This window comes from Grampus griseus (genome assembly GCF_964374135.1).
Source record: "Grampus griseus genome assembly, chromosome: 19".
NCBI lineage: Eukaryota > Metazoa > Chordata > Mammalia > Artiodactyla > Delphinidae > Grampus > Grampus griseus.
The window spans coordinates 3,377,473-3,402,281 of record NC_139013.1 but is presented as its reverse complement, the minus strand read 5'-3'; the positions used below and the strand labels follow the sequence as shown (position 1 = coordinate 3,402,281).

The 24,809-nt window shown below is 60.1% G+C and overlaps 5 protein-coding genes across 7 annotated transcripts; 2 read left to right on the top strand and 3 right to left on the bottom strand.

Annotated features, from left to right (window-relative positions):
* Positions 1 to 207: 207 nt before the first annotated feature.
* GARIN5B (golgi associated RAB2 interactor family member 5B) lies at positions 208 to 3,070 on the bottom strand (the record flags this gene model as incomplete). The annotated part of the gene is given in 6 exon segments (XM_082676749.1): positions 208 to 1,139; positions 1,142 to 1,810; positions 2,265 to 2,503; positions 2,580 to 2,611; positions 2,613 to 2,735; positions 2,921 to 3,070. Coding segments are annotated over 6 exon segments (2,145 nt in total).
* A 1,762-nt stretch (positions 3,071 to 4,832) lies between these two features.
* On the bottom strand, positions 4,833 to 8,283 carry IL11 (interleukin 11; the record flags this gene model as incomplete). Its single annotated transcript, XM_082677032.1, has 5 exons — positions 4,833 to 5,113; positions 6,099 to 6,260; positions 6,385 to 6,471; positions 6,641 to 6,813; positions 8,262 to 8,283. The coding sequence occupies 5 exons, from the start codon at positions 8,281 to 8,283 to the stop codon at positions 4,943 to 4,945; spliced, it is 615 nt and encodes a 204-aa protein (XP_082533158.1). The 3' UTR covers positions 4,833 to 4,942.
* A 4,258-nt stretch (positions 8,284 to 12,541) lies between these two features.
* On the top strand, positions 12,542 to 13,923 carry TMEM190 (transmembrane protein 190; the record flags this gene model as incomplete). 2 transcript variants are annotated; one of them, XM_082676971.1, is made up of 5 exons in its annotated part: positions 12,542 to 12,599; positions 12,690 to 12,725; positions 13,282 to 13,407; positions 13,488 to 13,572; positions 13,663 to 13,923. In XM_082676971.1, the coding sequence occupies 5 exons, from the start codon at positions 12,542 to 12,544 to the stop codon at positions 13,859 to 13,861; spliced, it is 504 nt and encodes a 167-aa protein (XP_082533097.1). In that variant the 3' UTR covers positions 13,862 to 13,923. The 2 variants fall into 2 exon arrangements, with proteins under 2 accessions (XP_082533097.1, XP_082533096.1); XM_082676970.1 differs by having other exon boundaries at positions 12,542 to 12,725.
* Positions 13,924 to 14,779: 856 nt separating this feature from the next.
* On the bottom strand, positions 14,780 to 17,926 carry TMEM238 (transmembrane protein 238). The gene is made up of 2 exons (XM_082676670.1): positions 17,314 to 17,926; positions 14,780 to 14,912 (listed from the first exon to the last, which is right to left on the bottom strand). Exon 1 carries the CDS (start codon positions 17,855 to 17,857, stop codon positions 17,321 to 17,323), a length of 537 nt encoding a protein of 178 aa, XP_082532796.1. The 5' UTR covers positions 17,858 to 17,926; the 3' UTR covers positions 14,780 to 14,912; positions 17,314 to 17,320.
* Positions 17,927 to 19,312: 1,386 nt separating this feature from the next.
* Positions 19,313 to 22,101, top strand: RPL28 (ribosomal protein L28). Of its 2 annotated transcripts, none has more exons than XM_082676125.1 (5): positions 19,313 to 19,366; positions 19,700 to 19,788; positions 19,884 to 20,007; positions 21,638 to 21,756; positions 21,970 to 22,101. In XM_082676125.1, exons 2-5 carry the CDS (start codon positions 19,708 to 19,710, stop codon positions 22,057 to 22,059), a joined length of 414 nt encoding a protein of 137 aa, XP_082532251.1. In that variant the 5' UTR covers positions 19,313 to 19,366; positions 19,700 to 19,707; the 3' UTR covers positions 22,060 to 22,101. The 2 variants fall into 2 exon arrangements, with proteins under 2 accessions (XP_082532251.1, XP_082532252.1); XM_082676126.1 differs by lacking the exon at positions 19,313 to 19,366 and adding an exon at positions 19,396 to 19,534.
* Positions 22,102 to 24,809: the final 2,708 nt, after the last annotated feature.

Genomic DNA, 24,809 nt, shown 5'->3' with positions numbered 1-24,809 from the left:
ATGTTGAGCATCGTCCCTGGACTCTACCCAAAAGATGCCAGGAGCACCCCCTCCCCAAATTGCTCAATGCCATGTCCATAGTGCATAGAATGATGCCTGGCACGTAGTTGACACTCACTATACACTGAGAGCACAAAGGAAAGTGGAAAAAGAAGGAATGATCCTCTCTACCTCGTGGATAACAGAGTTGACAATACACGTTAGCTGTCACCCCAAATACCTGGGCGAAGGAGCAAAGATGCCCACTTCCTCTATCTTCTCCACCTTGGAGGCCATGTCCTTCATACTCTCAATTTCCAAGAGAGTGGGCAAGAGAATCTCCAAAGACGACCCCACTGTGGCCATGGGGCACTGGTCCGGCACCCTCTTGGGCTCTTGAGATACTCTCCTGGGCTGTTGGGAGACCCTGGCCTCCATCTTTGAGACAGGGGTCAGAGAGGTAGGAGACTCCGTTACGTCCTCCCACCTTGCTGAGGGCAGAGAGATGGGAGTCAGGGAGGCAGCATTCACCTTGGGGCTGTTGGTGGCACGCTTGGGGAAGGGGGACGCTTTGGAAGGCCCCTTTGGGTCCCGGGGCACCTCCTCCACCTCCGCCCATGGATGCATGTTCCCCGTCGCCCAGGCCCCCAACTGTGGCTGCTCCCTGACCACCACCGGCATCTCCTCCAGCCAGGACACCTTGGTGGTGCTGAGGGGTACCGTGTCCGTAGTTGGCATGGCAGACCCCTGCTGGGTTGAGAGCCAGCAGGGCAGATTGAACAGAGCTGATCTCAAGGAGGGATCCTGGGAACTGGCAGTGATCATCAGCTTGGCACGGGTGAGCCCTTCCACAGAGAAGGGCCCGGTCTGCCCCTGTGAGGCTTCCTCGATGGCCAGCTCCTGGGTCTTGATCCACTTCTGCTGCTGCCCCACCTCCTTGGATTTGAAGCCCAGCATGTCCAGAGAGATCTCCTCCTTCATCCTGCGGACTTTGTCCTCCAACTTGCCCTTGCCCTTCAAGCCATCCGCGGTGACATCCTGGGCTCTGCTGACCAGGACTTCCTCCGACTCCTTCTCGGTGGTGGTGAAAGGCAGCTCCAGGGATGTTTTCTGAGTCCTCACCTCTACTATGTTTGTTTCCTGGGTGCCCATCAACACCACGGCTCTGGCTTCCCTTCAGGCTTGCTTTTCTCAAGCACATCTCCTCCGTGACTTCCCGCAGGCAACACGCCAGTGGTGGCAGGGTCCAATGTCATTTGGTATTGGGTAGGTAAGGTCAGAGCCTTATGGGACAGGGTAGGTAGGAACACAGATTTCCTGTTTGGAGCAGGGGGGGACACAGCCTTCAGGGGAACAGCAAGTGTATACGCGGCCTTCTGAGATGGGGCAGGCATGGCTGGGGCCTTGTGGGGCGTAGCCAATACATGTGTGGCCTTCTGAGATGGGGCAGGTGTGGCTGGGGCCTCCTGGGGAGCAGCAGGAAAAGCTGGTGCTTTCCGGGATGGAGCAGGTACAGCCAAGAACTTCTGGGATTGGTCAAGGATGAATGGAGCCTTACAAGAGGCAGCAGGGATGGCTGGGGGCTTCTGGGAGGGCGGCGGCCACAGTCTCTGCACGGAGTCCAGAGGCCTGGCCTGTTCGTTGCACCTGCGGAAGTCAGGAGGGTAGGCGGCTGGGCAGAGGGAGGACGTGGACAAGGTGCTGGCCTCCGGGTCCATCAGGTCGTCCATGTCCTGTTGCCACGGGTACATATGCAAGTGATCACAGGAGCCCAGCAAGGGCATTTCAGGGCTGTCCTCTGAGATACAGAGTGAAGGGGTCTCAAGTAAACCTGCCAGGCATGTGGCCCCCTCAGAATCAGAGCAACCCTGTAGGTAGATGGAGGGGAGGGGAAGGATGGTCAAGGCCAGTGGAGATGCCCAGACCCAGGCCCCCAGCCCCTCCCCCCTCAGACCCAGGTTCCAGGCCCGCAGCCCCTCCCCACTCAGACCCAGGTATCCAGCCCCTGTTCTCTCCCCCTCAGACCCAGGGGTCCAGGCCCCCAGCCCCTCCCCACTCAGACCCAGGGGCCCAGGCCCCCAGCCCCTCCCCCCTCAGACCCAGGTATTCAGCCCCTGGTCCCTCCTCCCTCAGACTCTGGAGTGCAGGCCTCCTCCTCCTTCAGAGCCAGGGGTCCTGGCCCCAGCTCCATTCCTGGGGCTCCTGTACTTCTGGCTTTTGGTCTTGGCACCCTCTCGAATCTAGAACCATAGCTGCCCCCAGGGGTCTGTGGGGTCAGAGCCCACCTGGAGGTGCCACGTGGCCCGGGTCCATGGGGGGCGTGTGAAGGGTCCTGGGGGCCCAGGAGGTGGCGGGCTGCCGGAGCAGGTTGATGAGGCGGATCCAGCAGTCAAACAGGAAGCTGACCTCATTGTCAGGGGCGTCCAGCTCCAGGTAATAGCGGCGGCCCATGACCAGACGCAGCTTCAGATGCCAGGCAGACAGGTCGTGGACGTAGAGGTGGGCCAGGTCCAGCGGGATCATCCTAGCAGAAGCAGGAGATGGAAGTGGAAGAGCAGGAGATGGGGGCGAGGTGGCAGGGGATGGGGGGATGGCGGCACCTGGTGAGGACGAGGCTGGAGCGCTCCCTGCCCGCGGGGGGGCTGGGCCATCAGCAGGATGTCTGGCAACACCAGGCCTGGCAGGGAGGCAGCCACGCCCATGGTCACTCGGTTGGTTCTGTGGTGCACATACACTGGGGCCCCTCGACTGGTCACCTGGGGATCCAGGGAGAGGGGCTGGGACCACTCCTTTCTCTTACGCTCCTCTGGCACCTCCACACAGAGCTCCACCCCCGAGCCCCCCAGCTGCCTTGTGCCCTCCTGGGCCCAAATCCCCCAGCCCAGGGGGTCTCCCTTCCCTCCTGCCCCTCTCTGCCCCCAGGGCACAGGGAGCCAGGGACCTGGACAAAGTTACTCTCGAACATGGGCAGCGGGCGGAGGGGCAAGTACTCGCCCTTCTGGAGGGTCTTCTGCAGCTCGCCCAGGGTGGGGACCCACTTCAGGGGGCCCTGGAGTGGCTCCCAACGCCTGATGTTCCAGAGCCGGTTCATAATGGCTGCAGAAAGTGTCGGTCACCCGGGACACGGAGGCAGGGTGCCAGCCCCCCAGCCCACTGGCCGCAGACCCTCGGGCTTCAGCGGTTCCAGAGGGTGGAGCTTCCCCAGGGCTTGGACATGGCCCTGCAGGGGTGCTCAGCCCTGGCCTGGGGGAGGAGCCTTCGTGGAGGAGCTTTGTGACCTCATCGGACACAGCTGCAGCTCTTCCTGGGAAGTCTCCAGGGGCCTTCAGCTCCCTTCCCCTCCAGGAACCTGTCCTGGAGTCTTGAGGGCTGGGGTGGGTGAATCAGAAGCCCCTGCTCCAGACCCAAACTAAGGACGACCCGGGGCCCTGGGAGGGGCCGTCTGGGATGTGGTAAGTGAATAATTAAACAAAAGGGTTTCTGACTCTTAAGAGGGGAGGCCTGAATTACAGTCCCAACTTGCCACTGACCCATCTCTACACCCTGGGTAAGGTCTATACCCCCAGGAGCCTCAGTTTCCCTGTATCTAACTTGTTTGTGTCCGTGGCAACGGTTGCTGTACATTGGTTATAAAGAAAGGGACATGAGGTTTGGAATAAGCCAGACCTTTGGCAAAATCATATTCTGCCTTTCCCTAGCTGTGTGGCCTTAAACGACAGGCATCCCTGAGGAGCCTCAGCTTCCCCCATCTGTAAAATTGGGGGGTACTGGAGGATGCACGGGATCCTGTAAGTAAAACCCCACACTTAAGGCATGGCGCAGAGCAGGCGCACAGTGAATGGCCATTCCTGTCGCCTTCTGAGGGCTTTCGGGGCGGGGGGTGCTGATGTTCTGTCATTCTAAATATAGTGGTTATTATTTTTTCATGTGTCATGCAAAATACATGGTCATTGTAAAAATTCTGGAAAATACAGAGAAGCACAAATAACGGAAGTCACCCACAATCCCACCCCCACCTTGTACCCTGAGGTGGCCATAGTCAACACTTTGGTGTATTTCCTTCTAGGATTTTTAAATAATCCATGGATTATACGTATCTATACAAAATGGGGATCACACAGTGGTTTGTAGCCTTGTGGCCCGCTTCTTCTATGCCTAAAGCAGGCTCTGTAGCATCCCTCTTCATGGCTGGTGTATTCCATCACGTGGATGCACTGTCATGTATATGACCATCGCCTACTGTTGGACATCTAGGTTGTCTCCAATTTGCTGTTGTAAACACTGCCGTAATGAACAACCTTGAGCCTGCAGCCTTGTCCTGTACTAGTACTGTTGGTCACAGGGTAACCTTCTGTAACTATCCATTAAATATTTATTTATTGACTGTGAGACTAAGAACTCACAGTCTCTGGGGGACTGATGGTTCCTCTACTTCCCTGTCCACGGAGGGCCCCCCAAGGACCCCAGCATCCAGCCCCTGGCCCCCAGAGAAATCACCTCTAAGTGGATGTGTATGACAAATTTAATTCCCTCTTCTCTATCTCACAAAGGTTCTCACATTTTTGAACAAAAACCCAGGCCTCCTTTTCCCCTCCCTCCCCACCCCAACACAGAAAGTAATTGTTTAATAAATAATAGATGCTCCTGCCCAAGCCGAGAGGGGTGGGGGTCAGGGAGACATTGTGGCCAGACTTCTTAGAGATCCAAGAATCCGGGACCCCAGTTCCCTCCTCCTCAGGGACCCCCGAGTCCACCTGCCTCCCACCCACCCCCTTAAATAAATAAGTATAAATAAGGCACAGATGCCCCCATGCCCAGGTCTCCTGGAGGGATCGTCTCTAACTAGAGGGAGACAATGGTGAGGGCGGAGTCCTCTGGCTGCCACGCCCCCAGTCCCGAAATAAATAAATAAATAAGGTCTGGCTTTGAAGGGCGCTGGTGGCTCTCGGTGGCGCGTGGCGGGTCACAGCCGAGTCTTCAGCAGTAGCAAGCCCCGCACAGCCCAGTCGAGCGTCAGGTGCAGCCCCCCAAGGATGGCATGGGCCGCCCGGACGCCTCCCCAGGGTGAGGCCGGGGGAGCCAGGGCGGGTGCCGGTGGGTCTGGGGGCGCCTGGGGCAGGGCCAGGCGGGACATCTGTCAGGAGAGGACAGAGGGTTAATGTCAGGCCAGGGGTGCAGTTAGGGTCCGGGGAAGCGGGAATTTGGAGCCCGTACTGAATCAGGGTTGGGGAGGTCCAGCTTGCATATTTCCACTGTGTCTCTGGCCTGTGAGGTGGGGTGTCTGGGTTGGGAGTTCTTCAGGACGTTGGGTTCAGAAAATTCAGGCTGGGGCCAAAAGGTGGGGGTTTTAAGGCTGGGGTTCTAGGGCCAAGTTCAGAGGGCTGGAGGTGAGGTCTGTAGCAGCAGGGCCAGGATCCTGGGGCCGAGGTCTTAGATGTGGGGTCTCATTGTAGGATCAAGCTCAGGGACTCATGTGTGAGAGGTGGGGTCTCAAGTCTGGGGTCTCAGAGCTGAGAGTTGGAATTTGAGTTCCAGGGTCTTTGGGGTCACCAGGACCAGGAACCGGGGTCTGAAGTCTTACAATCTCAGGGTCTTGAGTCTGGGGTTTTAAAAGTCAGGGTCTTGGGGTCTTTAGGGCTCACAGCCTAGATCTGAGCTCTTGGGGACCCAGGGCTCAGGGTCTGGGGTCTTCTAGTCTGAGATCTCAGGGTCCAAGTCCTTGAGATCTGAGGTCTGCAGAGCCAGGGTCTGCAGTCTGGCTTTAAGTCACAGTGCATCATCTGAGGGTCTGGGGTCTTGATGTGTCAGGATCTCGGGGCCAGGATATGGGTGGGTCTCAGGCTCTGGAGGCTCAGAATATCCTGGGCTTGGGGTCTGGATTCCTCCTGTTTTGGGACCGGAGTCTCCAGGTCTTGGGGTGAGGGTTTGGATTCTCAAACCTCAGGGCTTCAGGATGGGAGTCTTGGAGTCACAAGACCATGGGGTTTCCGAGTCTCAGGGTGAGAGTTTAGAGTTTCCAGGCAGGATTTTGGAGTCTGGGGTCTCAGGGACACAGGGTGAGGGTCTCGGAGTAGGCCTGGGGTCTGGGGTCCTGGGGTCTCAGAGCCAGGTGATCGTACCAGGAGCTGCAGCCGGCGCAGCAGCCGGTCCAACCGGGCCTGCAGGGCGCCTAGATCGGGCTCCAGGGTCCGCAGGGAAGGGCCTCCTGCCCGGCGCAGCCACTGCACATGCCTCAGGTAGGAGAACAGGTCTGCCCGCAGCCGTGTCAGCACTCCCGGGAGCTGGGGGACGGGCGGAGTGGGGGGTGGCGTCAAGGAGCACCTGGCACCTGCCCACTCCAGCCCCTAACCCCCTGCACCCCCTTCACCGCCCAACTCCCACCTTTGACCCATCCCCTGCCCTTACCTGCAGGGCTCCCAGCGCCCCCGCACTCATGGCCAAGGTGGGGAGGGAATCCAGGTTGTGGTCTCCGTCAGCTGGGAATTTGTCTCTCTTGGGGGGAAAGAAGCCGTGAGAGGGACCCTGCCCAGCTCCGGGGGTCGCTTCATCCCCCACCACGAGCCCCGGACTCCTTTCTCCCCCGTCTCTGCCACCGTGGTAGCCCAGACGCCCTCCCCGTTCTCGGTCTTGGCCCCAGCCCATCCCCTCCAGGCTCTCCTACCAGCTGTGCGGCCAGCTGCCGAGTGTCCGCCAGGAGAGAGCGGGTCAGGAGGACGGCGCTGTCCAGCTCAGCCCGAGGGTCTGGGGAGGCCCGTGGGGGGCCAGGAGGTGGCCCCGGGGCAGCAGCTCTACCTGGCCACAGGCTCAGCGCGACCAGGACCAGGCAGCAAACACCTGAGGGAGGGAGAGGACAGAAAGGAGGCTCAGGTCCGACCGGGGGGTCTGAGGGAGGAGGGGCTGGGGTGGGGGTCCTGAGTCCCAGGACGGAGCGCCCAGGGCACGTCGCAGGGCCTGGGCGGGTTTCCCTCTCCCTCTCTGGCTCTGGTCGCCCCGCCCGTCGGAGCAGACGCGCCCCGGGGCGGGTAGACGGGCCGGGCGTCTCCCGTCCGCCCCCGGACGCCGGAATCTGGGCCCCGGGGCGGGGCAGGAGGGGGGAGACACAGGCCAGAACCTGCCCCCTCCCGAGGCTCAGGAGCCCGAACCGGACTGAGAGCAGGGGAAGGAGACCTGGACAGAGGTCCGGGTGCCTTGACCCCTCCCCGAGAGACCCCCGCGTAGGCGCCACCAGAGTGGACCGCGGAAGGCCGGGCCGCAGCGCCGGGGATACCCCACAGCACACCTGGGCGGAGAGAGGCAGAGACGCGGGCGCGCCGGGCTCACGGCGGGGAGAGAGGGACCCGGCGGTGCTCAGCGCGGGGGCTCCGGCCCGCTCCCTCCGCGGCCGCCCATCCCCCAGCGGCCCCGCCCACCCCGCCCGCCAGCCAATCAGCGACCCCCGGGCCGCCTCGCTCCCGCAGCACACCCCCAGCCCGCCCCCTGGGCCCTCCCAGGCCGCGGTCTGTCCGCCTGTCCGTCCGCATCCGTCTGGCTCTCCTGTTTCTGTCTGCACCCCTGTGTCTCCCTCTGTCTTTCCTCCCCGTAGCTGGGGTCGGTGTTCTGGGCTTGCTCTCACCTCCTTGGCCTCTCTGCCTCAGTTTCCCTCCCGGAGCCTCTCTGTTGAGGTCCCTGGGAGTCTGCGTCTCTCGGTCCCCGCTGACTCCCTGGGGGTCCCGGGCCCTTTGGGATCACCCCCTGGCCTTCGTCTGTCTCTGTGAGTCTCCATTTCTCTCTGCCTCGCGCTGCCCTGCCGGTGTCTCCGCGTCTCTGATCCGTCCTTTCATGTCTCGCTCTGCCCGTCCCTTCTCTAGGCCTCCTGCTTTCTCTGAATCTCCTTCCCGCTCGCTCCGTCTCCGCCTCCCCATTGCTCCCTCGCTCTCCTCCGTCTCTCGGTCCGATTCCGCTGTCTGTCTGCTCCCCACCCTTCCCGCCGACGGTCCCTCCCTCCTTCCTCCCTGTTCCCCCTCCAGGAGCTTGAACCAACTTACTGTTCATGTCCCCACAGGGCAGGGGTTCCCCAGGGCAGGGGGCAGGGGGCTGGGGGCCTTTAACCCTTCCCTGTCCGCTGCCGTGGGAGCCCTGGGGGTCAGCTGGGCCTCGGCCTGGGGAGGGGAGGCATGTGCGTGTGAGCAGCGAGGGCCGCGGCAGTGAGGGAGTGTGTGCGCCTGGGGGGTTATATAGGGGGCCGGGGCGGGCGGGCGGGGGGCAGGCGGCAGGGGAGGGCGGCCTGACACATCCTGACTCACCCTCCCTGCCTGCCTTTTCCATTCCGACGGAGCCGGCTGCCTCGCAGGGCTCACGCCGCCGCGCTCGGAGGAGGGCACGGAAGGAAAAGTTGGAAAAGTTGAAAAGGGAAAGGGGGGGTGGTCGGAGAGGGGCTGGTGAGGTCATTGGCGTCCCCTCCCTCCACCTCCTCGGCCGGCCGCCGCCGCCGCCGCCGCCGGGGCAGACACGCGCAGCTCAAGAGCTGGGGCCTGGCTGCAGGGTGGGGGTCCGGCTGGACCAGGACAGGCAGAGAGATGGAGAGGCAGGGGGTGATGCGGATGGGGTAGAGGTGGCAACGGGACCACAAGACGCAGGCCTGGGGGGTTGGAGGTGAGACAGAGAGAGACTCCCAGGGACAGAGAGAGATGGAGAGGCCGAGACCCAGGCAAGGAGGTAGAGACACACAGAGAAATGGGGACATGGGACAGAGGTGGAGAGTCTGAGGTGCAGAGATGGAGACAGCCAAGGAGACACGCTGCAGAGGCAGAGAAACAGGAGAGCAAAGTGAGGTTTGAGGGGCACGATGAAAACAGCAGGAGACGTCTGGAGAGACCCAGAGAGACCCCCAAAAGGAAAAGGGACAGAGACAGGCATGCCAGAAAGAGGGGAGGCAGGCGGCAGAAAAGAGATACACAAGGCAGGGTGACAGAGATGGAGAAGTCCCAAGGGGCAGAGATCCTCTGAGAGATGCCGATGCTGAGATGACGAGGACTCAGCAGTGGGGACTGAGAGAGGGGGGGCCTTTCTCCAAGAGACACGTTGGAACATGTTGAGAGAGGACCAGAGGCAGAGAGACAGGGACCAAGAGAAAGAGGCATCGAGGCACCCAGTAGAGGTGAGACCTCGGGCACATGGCTTCACCTCACTGTGCCTTGGTTTCTCCATCTGTGAAATAGGGATACCCCGGGCACGACCCCCTCCCAAAAGCCTGTGTGAGGTTACAGTGAGTTCACGCCTGTAAAGCACACAACCAGCTCTCAGTAAATGCGAACTATTGCTGTTCTCACGGTTGATTTTTATTAACATATCCAGGGAGACGGAGGAAAAGAGGGAGCCCCTGGGAGAGATGGAGATGGTGAGACACGGAGAGAGCAGCTGGGATGGGTGGGGGGAGCTGGAGACCAGGACATGGCAGGGAGGACACCACGCGGAGAGGTGGAGAGGTGGAGATGCGGAGAGGGGTGGGAGCAGGGGTGGGAGACACAGACTCAGGGGGACGGTGGTGCCAACACAGACGCACACAGGGAGTACCAGGCACATGGAGCAGAGGTGGCCCCGGGGATTCACGGCAGAAGAGTGAGGGACCATGACAGGAACCCAAGTCCCCAGGAGCACCCCAACCCCCAGGATAAGGGTGGCAGAGAAGGGTGGAGGGTAGTGAGAAGACAGAAGGTGACAAGGACTTCCAAAGGTCTCCCCGCAGACACCCCTCCCCCTCCCCGCCCCTGAGACTGCTGAGCTGGCAGGGGGGCTCTGAGGATGAATGCTGGCTGAAGTCCTCCCCCTCCCATCCCCCACCACTTGGGGGGGCAACTGCTCAGGTCCCCAGGGAGGTGAGGTCACAGCCCCCCCATGGTGGGACATGACCTCATCGCCTCAGGTAAGAGCTCCCTCTGCCTCTCTGTCATGGCCACCCCTGCCAGGGCCCCCCAGGGGCCCTCCCCAGCCCCTACTCATGCTGGGACCCAGGCCTCTGACCACTGGGTCTCCGCCCCTCAGGGGGCCTGTTTCCGGCTGAGTCAGCGTGGGGGGGCCCAAGGCTGCGTCAGTGAGGGGAGAACTGACGTAGCCCCCCCCCAAGACCGGTGGGGCCAGCCAAGGTGACTCAGGCCACCAGTCTGGGAGATGGACTGGCCTGAGGGGATGGGGGACTGAGCCTGGGGCCAGCCTGAGAGCCACAGTAGGGATCTGGTGATGGCAGCCCCTTCCACCTCCGGGGGAACTGGGGCTGCCGGCCCCAACCCCATTGCTTTAACCTAGGAGTCCAAGAGCCCAGCCCCTCCTCCCTCAGACTCAGGAGTCCAGACCCCCAGCCGCCTACTTCCTCAGATCCAGGGGTCCAGCTCTCAGCCCCCTCCTCCCTCAGAGCCAAGTGGCAGGTGTCCAGGTCCGAAACCCTTGTTTCAAGAAAGGTAGAGAAAACTTGTGGCCATTCTGCAATTTGGGGAGTGCTCTGTTGGGGAAGGTCAGGGGTCTAGGCATGGGTCATCAGTCCCCGACTAGTGACAGTCCCCTCGGCCTGCTTCGGCCCTCTCACCCCGGGGATGCGGGGTCATCTTTCCTCACTGTGGCAGCAGGAGGCCGGTGGGTGCAGGACAGGAGGGTGGGGGTTACTCAGGACTCCTGGGTCTTCCCCAGGGTTGGGGACACTCAGACTACTTCTGTGGAAAGGAGAGCAAGAAGGAGAGACAAAGACAGAGACATGAGTAAAGAGATGGAGAGGCAGGGTAGGAGACTCACAAACAATGACAGGAGATGACTGTGACAAACAGAAAGAGACAGGAGCACAGAGGCCAGAGTGAGAGACAGAGATGCAAAAAAAAAAAAATTGTGACCCATACAGACGCAGAGACAAGCTCAGGGGTTCAGAGACAAAGACTGAGGGTGACACGGAGCTGAGACTCTGAGGGGTGACAGCCGTGGGGGGAGATGCCACTGGGATATGACGGGGGACCCCAGGGGGTCCTTGCTCATGTGCTGGCCCCTGGGTGAGGTGGAGCTGGCTGGTGTGAGGTCAGCAGGTCCGAGTCTGTGTGTGTCCGTCTGTCTGTCCCTGGGGGGTCCTGTCTGGCCCCTGGGGGGTGACGGGGCAGGCGGGCCGCAGAGGCGGCCCAAACCTGTCATTAGTGGTGAGGGCCGTGACGGCGGCCCCCCCAGCCCCAAGCCGCGGTCCAGGGCCCTGCGGCCCCGCCCCCCCACCCCCTCCTTGATCCCTGAGGAATCCCGGGAATTGGGAAGTGGGTCCAGATGATGTTGACACAGGAAACGGTCAGCAGCTGCCCGGCCTCAGCCCCACAACCCCTCTGACCCCCACCCCCGGCCCCCTGCCGAGCCCCTCGGACCTGTGTCATCTCTGACGAAGGCAACCCTGGGCCCACTCAGCACCCACCAGGATGTTTACGGGAGATGGGTAGGACGGGAGGCAGCCTCAAAGGGCTTCTTGAGAAATGGGGTCTGGACTCCTGGACAGCTGCCCTCAGACCTAGTCCCCTTCCCCCTCCTCCCTCAGACCCCGGGGTCCAGATGCCCAGCCCCTCCTCCCTCAGACCTGGGAGTCCTGACCCCAAATGCTCTCTTCCCTCTGATCCAAGTGTCCAGACCCCCAGCCCCTCTTCCCTCAGACTCAGGATCTGGGCACAAAGACACACCGCCCCAGGAGAGCTGAGTCCCCTCCTCACTGGCTGGAAAGCTGAGTGGAGGTTCAGGGGAGAGTGAGGGATCATGTTCCCACCCCAGCCCCCAAGTTGACCTCCTCCCCCACCACTGGGGTGGACCAAACCAGAAGCTTGGGGATCCCAGTCGGACCCATTTCCCTGTTTGCAGAGGGGGAAACAGACCGAGCTAGAAGGGGCTCCCTTCCCATGAGTCCCCTCTCCACCACCTGGGGCCTCAGACCTCTCGGATCCTGGCCCTCCCCATCAGGAGGCCTGGATGCCTTTGGGACCAGGGGACTCTGGAGCAAGAGCTCTGGCCTATGGCCTGACCCCCATTTTCTCATCGCCCTCTTAGGTCTCCTGGTTGCTAGGGGGCCTCCCTAACAATGGGGCTCAGTGAGGTCTTCTGGGCCTCAGGCCCCCTGCCCCTGGTTGCTAGGGTGAAGACTCCCTGGCAACCAGGTCTCAGGAACCTTTGGGTCACCTGGAGCTGCCTTTCAGGAATGTTCACTAAGCAGAGGGATTCCCTGGCAAGAAGGTCTCGGGGTGCCCACTCCTTGGGTCCCCTGGTTGGCTGGGAGGAGACTTCTTTGACTCCCACCTGCTTTCTACGCAGGTTGCTAAGGAGGCTCTTCTAATGCCAGGGCCCCATCCCACCCACAAGGCCCCTTCCACCTGGTTGCTAAGGAAGCAACTCCCTAGCAACCAGGTGTGACCAGGCCAGTGTGACCCCCCCTTCTTTCTTCCCAATTGCTAAGGGGGCTCCCTAGAAATAGAACTTAGAATTTTGGGGGCCAGCCGGGCAGGCGGGTGGGGCGAGCCGGTTGCTGGGGTGATGGCCTTCAAGGTCTCTCCCCACAGAGGCCCCAGGAGTCTGGGGAGGCGACATGGTGGGGTCTGGGATCCCTGCTTTGGGCCTCTTCCTGCTAATGCAGGGCTCAGTAGGTGAGGGGGCTGATGAGAGGGTCAGAGAGCTGAGCAGAGGCCCTCCTCACCCTCCATACAGCCTCCCAACACCGCTCTTTTCTTTCACAGATGGGAATGGAATCCAGGGATTCTTCTATCCATGGAGTGAGCAGTGGAGGAAACCCTGGGTCCCCTGGGGATAAGGAGCCCAGACTAGACTCTTGGGTCTAAAGGGAGGAGGGGCTGGGGTCTGGACCCCTGGTCTGAGGGAGGAGGGCCTGGGGGCCTGGCTCCTGGGTCTGAGGGAGGAGGGGCTGGGGACCTGGACCCCTGGGTCTGAGGGAGGAGGGGCTGGGGACCCGGACCCCTGGGTCTGAGTGAGGAGGGGCTGGGGACCCAGACCCCGGGGTCTGAGGGAGGAGGGGCTGGGGGCCTGGACCCCTGGGTCTGAGGAAGGAGGGGCTGGGGGCTGGACCCCTGGGTCTGAGGGAGGAGGGCCTGGGCACCCGGACCCCTGGGTCTGAGGAAGGAGGAGCTGGGGGCCTGGACCCCTGGGTCTGAGGGGGGAGGGGCTGGGGGCCCAGACCCCTGGGTCTGAGGGGGGACGGGCTGGGGGCCTGGAGTCCAGGGTCCAGCACGAAGTAAGCACTAGGCCGGCAGCCCCAGAGCCTGGTTTGGGGTCAGGCTCTGTGAGGAAGCTGCTTCTCGCGTTGGTCCCCAGGCTGTGAGGGAGATGTCTGGGAACGGGAGAGCTGTGGGGGCCAGGTGGCAATTGAGAACCCGAATCTCTGTCTGCGTCTACGATGCTGCTACCGCAACGGGGTCTGCTACCACCAGCGGCCGGATGGTGTGTGCCGGGGAGCCGGGGCCCCTGGGGGGGGCTGGTGGCAGGGACCCCTCGGTCTCATGGCTCCCTGCTTTGTGCAGAAAACATGCAGAGGAAGCACATGTGGGCACTCGGCTGGATGTGCGGAGGCCTCCTCTTCCTGATCTCCAGCATCTGCCTGTTCTGGTGAGTGGGGTCGGGGCTCGGGGGGGCTCCCCTGCCCTGGCGGGCGGGGCCAGGTGGACGGCACAGCTGAGGGTGTCCCCTCCCTGCCAGGTGGGCCAAGCGACGGGATATGCTGCGGCTGCCGTGGTTCATGAAGGGCAAGTGCAACCTGTCCCAGACCGTCTCTCTGTTACCCAAGGACCGGACACCGAGCGAAAAGAAGATGGCATCCATTGGCAGCATGCCCACAGAGGGGGCCCTGGACATCTCAGGGGGCACTGATGAGGAGGGCACGGAAGGGGGCGAATAAACGGAAGCAGGGGAGGAGGAAGATTAGGGGCACCCCTGGAGGGATCCCTCAATACAGATATAGCAGAGATGCATGGTCTCTTTTCTGAGAAACATGAAGCAGGGGACGGATAAGACCCGGAGGCAGAGAGAGAGAGAGAGAGAGAGTGTGTGTGTGTGTGTGTGTGTTTTGGGGGGTGCCTGGGCTGTGATCATGGAGGGTGTGAGCTGACGGGCATCTGGGGTCCAGGGGTAAGTGGGGAGGATCCGAGCTGAGAGGGACTTGGGCTGATCGGGGGAGGCCTGAGCTGATGGGGGTCCTGAGTTGAGTGTAGGTCCTGGGCTGTGATTATGGGGGGTCTGGACTGAGGGGCTTGGGGTGAGTTGTGGGTGGCCTGGGCTGGGACTGCAGCTGGGCTGGGGGGACATGGACCACCGTGCCCCTCAGCTGTCCTTCTGCCGCTGCCTGACAGCCTCTGCTGCCTGCCCTTGGGATCCTGCCGCCCTTGGGCCAGCAGGCATTTGCCTTGCTTCCCACGAACGCCGGACGACTATAGCTCTCAGACTCCCTAGTGGTGGCACGGAAATTTTCCTGGAACTTCATTACAGTTGAAGACTCATCGTGCTCAGTCCTCTTTCCTCCGCCCCTCCTTTCTCAGGTAACAGAGCTACTCCAACCTACCCTCCATAAGTATGTCCCCAACAAATATCTTGCAAGTCTTCATCCCTCTGTCTGCATCTCTGGGGACCTCAAACTAACAGAGGAACCTGGGCTGAGGGAGGTCTGGACTCAGGGGGTGGGTCTGGGCTTGAGATCCTTGCCCCCCACTCCTGTCCCCCTCCATGAGGCGACAGCGTGAAGCTAGGCTCCTAGGTCCCCAAGGGCTTGGGCAGCCCCTCCCTCACCCCTGCCCCAGTGCCGTCCCTCTCCAGACAGATATGAAGCACAGTGAGGCAGAGCCCTTTATCCAGGGGAGGATAGATGGAGGACAGGTAGGCATCCTGGCAGCCAGATGGCGATGGGGCAGCTGCACATCTCCATCGTGTCCTGACAGGTGTGGCCATGCGTTCGTCTGTAGGAGGGAGGATGGGGTTAGTGGCTGCTCAGGACCCCTGCGTGTATCCCTGCATCCCAGGACCACCACCCAGGAGAAGGAGCCCTTTCCTCCTGCTTCAGTCCCTCACAATTGACTGACGCACTTGCTCATTGGCTCCTTCATTACTCCGTGCCCTGACTTGCGGCAGCGACTGTGCCTTTAACTCACCGGAACTCAGTGGTACAAGGTGGGGAATGAGAGGCAAGGAAAGGCAGAGACGGAGAGACTTACACACAAAAAAGAGAGAGGGGGAGACAAATATGTCGAGGGAAGGATAGAGGCACAAAGATAAAAAAAGACAAACAGACACAGGGACAAAGAGAAAGACAGGCAGAGACAGAGAAGATGAAATGGGGGGAGAAATGACATAGGATGGGTTTGGCTCTGCACATCTTCTCAACTAATTTTGGTCCCAGAGGCAGAGAGAAGTGACCAGAGCCAGGAGCTACAGGACCCTCTGTTAAAATTCCAGTTCTCTGTCTCTCATGGGCTGGAATCACCTCACCCTGCCATTATGGAGTCCTGTGTTTGGACAGGCCCGTTTTCCTTCTAAGAGCGGCCTACAGGCCGGTCAGCTTGGCCAGTTTCTGGCAAGTGGTTCTAGCAGCAGAGGTCTACCCAGCTGTGTTAGACTTCTGGGCAAGGTAAAGTGTTCCCAGGGGTAATTTTAACCACAGGTGGTTATTTCTGCATTGTATGCCAAATTTTGTGTTAGCTCATGCTTCATCTATGCATAAACTGTTTCCTCATCTGAACCACAGAACATAGCATATGATTGGACTATTTTCAAAATTCTCACAAAAAAAGGGTATATTACTGTCCTTCTGGATGCATAGAAGGAAAGTTAATTCGTCACCTATAAAGAATGTCTTAGGGCATTAGAATTTAATTCTTTTATGTAACCTCCATTTGAGAAACTGATTCAGTCACTCATCCATCCATTGTTTCACTTATCCATCCACCCACCCACCAACCCATCTATCCTCTCATCTATCTACTTACCCATCTGTCCAAACATCCATACAACCCCACATTCACCCATCTACCAGCATCAATCCCACCATATCCATCCATCCACCCACCCATCCATCAACCAATTTATCCAACCATCTAACCCTCATCTATCCATCCATCAATCCAACTACAGCCACCCATCCACCACCTATTTATCCATCAAGCAATTCATCCATTTATCCCTCTATCCACTCACCCATCCACCTCTCCACCCACAACTCCATCCACCCATCCATCCATCCATCAATCTATCCATCCACTCATTCATCAACCCAATCCATCCATCCATCCATCCATCCACCCACCGGATCCTCAACCTCTGACTTCCTGAGTTCACTCTTTGCTGGGGCATGCTAAGAACAAAGACACCAGGGACCCAGGTCTTACCCTCCAGGGGCTCCCTGTTGGGTGGGAGAGAAGTATCAGCACACACACATACAACACACAGTGATACAAGCAATAACAAGGGTCACTCAGACAATGTGAAGACCCAGAGAAAGGCACTGAAGTTCAGTTGGATCTGAAGACACCTGGTAAGTTTTCTGAGTGGAGTGCAGACAACAAGGGCACCCCCACTGTAGGTGAAGGCATGGACAGAGGCCAGTTGGTGTGAGACAGCCTGGCCATCGTGGGCTGAGGGAGGTCATTCTAACTGCAGAGAAGGCAGGAGATGTGGGGCTGAGATGTGGCAAACACACACATAGCGAGTGGCTTGCATTTGACCAGAGGGCAACAGGGAGCCACAGCAGGTCTCTGGCGGAGGAGTGCACTCTGGAGAGTGCAACAGGTACCTCCCCTTTGGCAAGAGGTGGCACCTTTTGGGGCCTCAGTGTCCTCCCCGTGCTCCAGACCTCAGAGACTCTGTTACACTTGGAGGATTAAATGGGAAGTAGGACTCGGTGCACCTGAGGACTGGAGCACAGGGACGAATAATCTCCAAGTGTTGGTGGAGCTAAAGGTGACTCTCCAGCCCTCACGCACGTCTGAGGGCAGGGTCTCATTTGTCTCTCCTCAGTCTGCACCCATGCCAACTGTCTCTAGGTCTTCATCCTCTGGGTCTCTGCTAGTCTTTGCTTCTCTGCCTTCCAATCTTGACCTCTACCTGTCTCTCTCGCCCCATTGTCTCTGTCTCTGCACCTTTCCCTCTCCATTTCCATCTCTCCTTGATGTCTCTCCATCTCTCCCCTCTGTCCTTCCCTCCCTCCCTCCCTCCCTCGCACTACCTCTCCAGCTCTCCGTCTGTCTCTTCATCTCTCCCACTGTCCTTCAATCTCTCCCGCTGTCCCTCCATCTCCCCCCTGTCCCTCGGTCCCTCCACCTCTCCCCTCTGCCCCGCCCCGCTCCCCGCCTCCCCGCCCCTCACCTCGGGCTCACTCTTTGCTCGCACACGCCGCCCCAGGCCCGGCCTCGAGCGCGGCGAGCTGCAGGCGCACGCGGCGGGAGCCGGTGGCGGGCGGCTGGGGCGTGCGGGCGGCGGGGCGCGCTCCCCAGGAGCTGGGCGCGGCGCGCCGGCCGGCGGAGGAGGAAGCCGGCGCCGACCAGCGGCGGGAGAGCTTTCGCGCGAGGCGGGCGAGCGCCGAGGGCCGCAGGCCGTAGTCGCGCTCTAGTTCCTGGCGCGAGATCTCGATGTTGCCGGTGTACCAGAGGATCCAGCCGAGCAGGCTTAGGAAGACGAGCAACGCGCCCGAGTAGATGAGCAGGTCGCCGAAGTCACGGCCGCGCACCTGCAACTGCGCGAACACGCCGGTCAGCAGCGCCGCCATGCCCGCCACGTCCATCGCCACGGCCAGCAGCAGCGCCAACCGGCAGCGGCCCAGGCCGGACGCGGGCACAGGCGCGCCCGCCGGCGGGGACGGTGCGCCCGGCGGGGGCCCCTGCGAGGCGCACACCGCCGACACCGCCGCCATGGACCTGCTCCGCCGCAGCGGCTGGCTCCGACGGAGAGCGTTGCGCGTTCCGGGTGCGGCCCGGTCCGGGGCGGGGTCAGGGGACTGCGCCAGGTGTGCCCGGCACCCGCCTGGTCACCTGAGCTGGGCTGGGTGCGGACGGGCCCGGCCCGAGGGCGCCCTGGCCCTCAGAAGCCGAGGCTGGGGGCAGCTGGGCGCACAGATTAGTGCGGCCCAGGGCCCCTGCATCGTAAGGAGCCTGAAGCAGCGCATGGTGAAAATCCGGGGGGCTCTAATAGAGGCAGCAGGGCAAACCCCAACATTCCTGTTTGCTCAGATTTCTCCTGGGGCCTCTGGACTGTCAGGACTCGTTACGGCGAAGTCCAAGGGCACAGAGATGGGCCAGACAAGGCCCCTGCCCTCAAGGAGTTTCTGGACGTAATCACAACTCAAGGTGCCCTAATGGAGGTGACATAAAGCACCGTCATTCCTTCTGTTCACTTGGAGTCTCTCCAGGCCCTGTGCTGGTGAGGCTGAGGACTCAGAGGTATATCAGGCGAGGCTCCTGCCCCTTAAAGAGGACCCTGACAACAGAAAATAAACTTCCCTAAAGTGTAACGGGTGTGACATAGGGCGGAATGGAGGGGGAGAATAGGGCCGGAGTCCGCGAGGCACAGGAAATAAGCTGGGCGAACAGGTATGCAGGCCCTAAAGAAACCAAGACCTTTCCCAGGCAAATCTCTTTTCCTCCAAACACACCTCGCCCTTAGAGGAAATGGGTGGCAGTCTGCGAGAAGGGTCCGCCCGGCTTCTCTCTAGACTCGAAATAGTGCAGGAGCTTAAGAGGACACTGGGGAGGGCGAATTGAGAGGGAGCTCCCGGGGTTAGCCGAAGGTTTCCGAACGTGGCCGAATGGAGACCGAGTGTTTCCGAAGAGATTCGAAGCGGGCATGGGCCAATAAGAGGGAAGCCGGCCGCCCTTCGGAAGAGTGTTTCAGGAGAGTTCCGAAAATGTCCGACCGAGCCTGCTGCCTTCGTCGGGAATAGCCGAGGGTCTACGAAGAACCTGGAAGCACCCGAAGTCCCTGTGTGGTTTAAATAGTTCACGCACTAACAAGTTCACTCATAAAACAAATGTTTATTGAGCACCCATCCTGTGCCAAGCTCTGAGTGGCAATATTGGAGAGAAGCCGTTGAGGAAGGGGACTTGGGACTTCTGGAAAGGGACACACCCGGAAATCCAGCCGTGGAGTTCCGAAAACACACGAAGGGCCCTCGGAACTGTACCAACTCCGCGTCGAGAACACGCCCTCGGGTCCGCAGCCGAAGAGTTCCGAAAGTCCCCGAACGGTTTGAGACTGACTGGAGGAAATAGCCGAACGAGCTGCCTCGGAGGCGGGCGGAAGGAGGCGGGGACAGGCGACGGCGCGCGCGTACCCTGAGAGGAAGCGGAAATGCGTGTTGCTTTTAAAGGTGTCGCCCCGCCCCCCGCCTGCCTCTTTCCGTATCCGGCTGCCGCCGCGAGAGGAGGTGAGTTGCGTCCGCGTGATCGCCTCTCGCGCCTGCCATCGGGTGTCTGTGCCCCTGCCTGCCTCTCTCACTGCGCCTCTCGCGCTCTTGGCTTCACCCCGGCCCTGCCGCCTTAGGTCGCTGTGGATTCTCATCTCTCGTCCCCCGCAGTTAGTCTCGGCCGCCCAGGTTAGCGCCGCCACCTTAGGCCGCCCAGCCCCGCCTGGCAAATTTCTAGGCGCCCTCGGCCCACGCGGTGCTCCCATTCGCCAGGTCCCCAAATGCAGCCTTCCTCTGTTGTCCGGCGTCGGCCTGCTGCGCCCCTGACGTTTTCCCGCGCCCCTTTCTCCGCAGCTGCCGCCATGTCCGCGCATCTGCAGTGGATGGTCGTGCGGAACTGCTCCAGCTTCTTGATCAAGAGGAATAAGCAGACGTACAGCACCGTAAGCGGGGCCCCGACGGCTGGGTCGGAGGGAGGGACCTTTACGATTGTTGTGCCCCCTTCCTCTTAACGACCGCGTTGCGTCCTTCTTCCCAGGAACCCAATAACCTGAAGGCCCGCAACTCTTTTCGCTACAACGGGCTCATTCACCGCAAGACTGTGGGCGTGGAGCCGGCGGCGGACGGCAAAGGGGTCGTGGTGGTCATGAAGCGGAGATCCGGTGAGCATTTGCCCTGGTTGGGCCCAGGCAACAGACCCCCATCCGGGGCAGGGGGCTGTAGTTTTTTACTGTCGGGCCGCGGGAGTGATTCTGCTATTGAATGGAGGATTCCTGGGGTCAGGACGTTTACCTGGGGGGCTGGTTCCTCTCCAAGCTAGCCCACCAGGTATGTGAGCTTATCATCTAAAAAGTGGAGAAATAAAAAGCACCTGAAGTCCGCTGGGTGCTTGTCAGGGTTAAATTACAGGGTTGCACGGTTTGATGATGTTTTCAGAATAAATCCTTGAAGCAGGTGGAAGTCTGTCTCCACCGGTGGGAAAATTCAGGTAAACAGATGGGGAGCCGCCTTCTGGCTCCCGCATAGGAAGTGACAGCTTGGGTCTGAAGCAGTAGTTTGGCTCCCATTCTGGCTTCAAGGACTCAAAATGGGGCGCTCAGCATCCCACTTCCCTGTGTCTCAGGCACAGACAGGCTCTTTTAGACTCTTAGAGGAGGTCAAGGGGAGGCAGGGGTGTGTCTTGGTAATAGCTGAGTCATGGTACCACACCCGCAACACTTTTGTTTGTAGATGGGCAGTGGGTTTTAACAGATAGGAATGAGCTTTTTCCCGGATCCCTGATTAGGACCGGTTTCTCTTTGGGTTCTGAGCCCTGTGTCCTGTTCACTGACAGCAGCAGCCACATCTGCTGCTTTCTGTTCTCAGGAGGAAGGCGGTTAACCTCCCTTCCCAGAAGCACAGACCCGGGAGCAACCAGTTGTTTATGCTTTTGGGCTTCTCAGGTTCCCACACTCTTGAGAACCCTGTCTGGTGCGCTGGGTCCCAAAAACTTTGCTTTCCCTTCTTGGATTGTTGGGTGGCTTTTCCTCGGCTGTCAGGAATCTGGTTGACCTGAGGAGGTAACATGGGCTCTTCTCTGGGCTCAGAAGGCTAACATCAAATCCCCAGTATGGTACAGGGACCTTGGCATCTGGGGGGAAACCCAGGAGCACAGGATCCTAGCCGGGACCCCATCAGCTCTTTGGCACAATAAAGGGGGTGTTTTCCTTTTTATCCTGGGCAGGGGAGTCCAACTCTACCTGTGCACAGGTGATGGGCAGGTGTTTTCCCCAGGACTCTTCTTACCCTGGTCCTCCTGTGGCTCCACATCACCCCAGCCTCACAGCTTGGCGTTTTAGACACTTGTTGCTGAGCGGGTAGCTAGGGCCTTGGAGGGTGCGGAAGGGAGAGGAGCCAGAGCTGCTTTCTGGGGAGCGCTCGCCACCTGGTCAGCATGGTGCCAAGTGCCCACCTCGCCCAGGCTCTCCTTGGAGTCACACAACTGTGCATGGGACCTTGGGCAAGGGAGTCCTGGTCCTTTTGCGTCTGCTTCCACTTCTGTCCAGTGAGATGAACAGTGTTGTGTCTCAGGGACAGGCTGGGGAGGAGACGCCTATACAGGTGCAGGGCCTGGCCTGTGGTCGTCCTCGTCATTGTCCTGTAAGTTGATGCCTGGAGATGGGGCTGCCTCCCAGGCTCACACAGTCAGGGCACTCAGGTTCTCTGGGTGGGATTGTGCCCTCACCCCGGGGGTGGGCACCAAAGGTCCAGACCGTCTGACCCCTGGGGCTCCTCATCTCCCCACCCCACCAGGCCAGCGAAAGCCGGCCACTTCTTATGTGCGGACCACCATCAACAAGAATGCCCGGGCCACCCTCAGCAGCATCCGGCACATGATCCGAAAGAACAAGTACCGCCCGGATTTGCGTATGGTGAGTGGGGGCTGGAGAGCTGATGCCAGGTGGTGGAGGCAACTACACAGTGGGGACCCAGGGAGCCTGGCCAGTGCTGTGAAGGACGGCCCTCTGGTGACTGGAGCTGGACCTGCGCTCTGGGGAAGAGGGAACGTTGCCCATCTGGGAGGCATGTGGGGGTGGGGGGCACAGCTGGTGGGGTGGGTGACCTGAGGCCGCCTCGCCTCCCAGGCTGCCATCCGCAGAGCCAGCGCCATCCTGCGCAGCCAGAAGCCTGTGATGGTGAAGAGGAAGCGGACCCGCCCCACCAAGAGCTCCTGAGCAATCTGTCCCCTTCCCTAATGCAATAAAGCTGTCAGCTGACTTGCCGCAACCTCCTTGCCTTCCAGGCCATGTCCCCAGGGGCTCCCCTACCAGCCGGCAGCACACAGTCGTCCCAGTGTCTTGAGTCTGGAGGGACCAGGTCCAGGTGGGGGAGCTGAGCCCCAGCTTTTGTGTGTGTCCTTGGCCCATCGTTTCTCCCCATCACGGAGGGCTGGCGTTGGTGTGAATTTTTACATTCGACGCTCAGAGGTGATTGTCCAGTACCGCAAAAAAAGGAACTGCAGGTTAAGTAAAATCTAGAATCAGCATGATCTCATACTCTGCTGATGCATGACAAAGCTTCAAGAGAGACATTAAGTGGAAATTTTTTATTTTTTTAACATTTAGTTTAAGGTTCCTGAGGGGTGGGCATCTAGACCAAGGGTCAGCGCACCTTCTGTTTTGTATAGTTCTGTGGCCTGTGTCACAGCAGTGTTGGCAGTGTGGCCTTTGAAGGAGGAAGCATTTACAGTCTGGGTCTTTGCTGTCTGGGACCCCAGCCTCTTCCAGCCTGAGGCAGGCTGGCCCTCCCCTCCCACTGTGGGTCCTGGGGCAGCTCGGCCTCTCCAGGGGGCTCTGCAGGTGTGAAGTGAGCATCCTAGGACTTGGGGGTGGACAGGGCCTTCAGCATGCCTTGGCCTTTGGTCTGGGCCCAGAACTGCACTCACGGGCACCAGTGCAGCTCCTGAGTCCAGAAGCCTGTGGGACTCTGTCCACACCTGGGAGAGGGGGACATAAGCTGCACCCGCCACCCAGGAGGAAGGTGGCAGCCTCAGGCTTCCTGCCAGCAGGCATGTCCTTAAACAGCCGTTTATTGGCGAGGAGCCCACCTGGCCAAGTGTTTCTGCCTCCTGCACTGGGGGTGAGCCCAGCGTCCCTGCAGCACCGTCCCTCACCTGCTTCCTGTTCTCAGCGGGTGACTGCCCTCCCCACTGCCCTCAGCTGCTCCTGACTGCTCCAGCGCAGCCTCTCTCCAGCCCTACCCCAGGCTGCACAGCTCTGTCTCCTCAGAGGTCTTTTCTGACCGCTGGGTCTAACGTCGGTTCTCCTAGTTGCTTCCTTGTGTTTATTACAACTGAGACGTGGTCCTTGTAGGCACTGCCACTGGGCACCTGCCTGGGTCCTTCTGCCAGCTCAGCTGCTAGCTGTGTGGCCTTGGGCAAGTAACTGGAGCTCTGCCTCTTGTCAGAATTAAGTGGGCTAAAGCAGCGGTCCCAAACCTCTTTGGCACCAGGGACTGGTTTTATGGAAATCCATTTTTCCAGGGACTGGGGGAGGGAAATATGGTTCGGGCAGTAACGCGAGCCATGGGGAGCAGCAGATGAAGCTTTGCTTTCTGCCTCTCATCTGCTGTGCAGCCCAGTTCTAACAGGCTGCGGACCAGTATTGGTCCACGGCCCGGGGTTTGAGGACCCCTGGGTTAAAGAATGCAGGTAAGTGTGGTAATTAGCTGTTGGTGTAGCGTTTTAAGCCTATGACAAGCTGGATGGCGTCTCTAACTATTCAGATGGGCCTGTGGCGTGCGTGTGTACACACGTACATACATGTACACTTGAGGAGTGGCTGTTTTCTCTGACTACCCCAGATGTGCCATGAAGCAGGTGTCATCCCCGCCTTACAGATGTAGAAACCGAGGCTCAGATGGGTAAAGGTCACCCACATCATTGCTCCTGGTGTGTTTCCTGTGCACCTATTATGTGCCAGCCATTATGCCATGGGCCAAGGATTCAGGTCTCTGCCATCCTGAGGACCCTGTGCAGAGACGACAACCCTGCCCCCACTTCACAGCTCTGTGCTGGGGCCCAGGAGCTCCACACACCTGGACAGTTCCTGACCCCCTTCCCACCCTGCTGCCCGCTCCAGCCTTCCTCAGTGGCTGTGAACGTGATCGCTTCCTGCCAAACCCTCTTCCTCCCCTGGAGCATCCACCTTCACCCCACTGGGGTCTGTCCTCAACCCAGGGGGAGTGGTATCCTTAGTTCCAGGTGGAACTTAGGCGACTTAACATCTGCTCAAAACCCTCCCACGGTTCCCATCCCACTCCGAGTGAAAGGCAGCCCCCTAGCCTTGGCTAGTCGGGCCCATCTTCACTCAGATGCCCAGCCCCTTGCTGTCCCCCACAGAACGCGGTTCTGCCTGGGAGCATCTGCACTAGCTGTTCCTTTGTCTGGAAGGTGCTTCCCCACAGGGAGCCAGGGCCTCTTACTCTCACATGTTGCTGGGCAGTGAGGTCTCTCCTGACCACTTGTCCCCTTTGGCCACCATCCAGGTTCTTAGTTCCCTGACCAGGGATCGAACCCGCGCCCCCTGCAGTGGAAGCACCAAGTCTTAAACTTCGGACTGCCAGGGAAGTTCCTCTTTTGGCCACTCTTAAAAATCAAAACCCACCCCCACACCGGCTTCATTTTTCTCCACAGCACTGAAGTCCGTCTAGCGGGTGTGTCCTGTGAGGCAGTACTTAGCCTGGCACCCCAGCACACCACATGCACACAGCTGAGCATCTGCTCACCCACGTGGCGGCCGGTCGTCAGATGGTGTCCCTTTCCTTGTCTGCCCCAGAGCCCTGCTCCTCTAAGCCCTTAGCCCATGTGGAGTCCGGCTGGTCACCTGAACCCCCAAGATAACTACCTCCCTCTGGGGCCTCAGTTTCTTCCTCATAACACAGCCTCACTCGGTCTCTGGACCTCTAGCCCTGCGGGTGGCCAGGC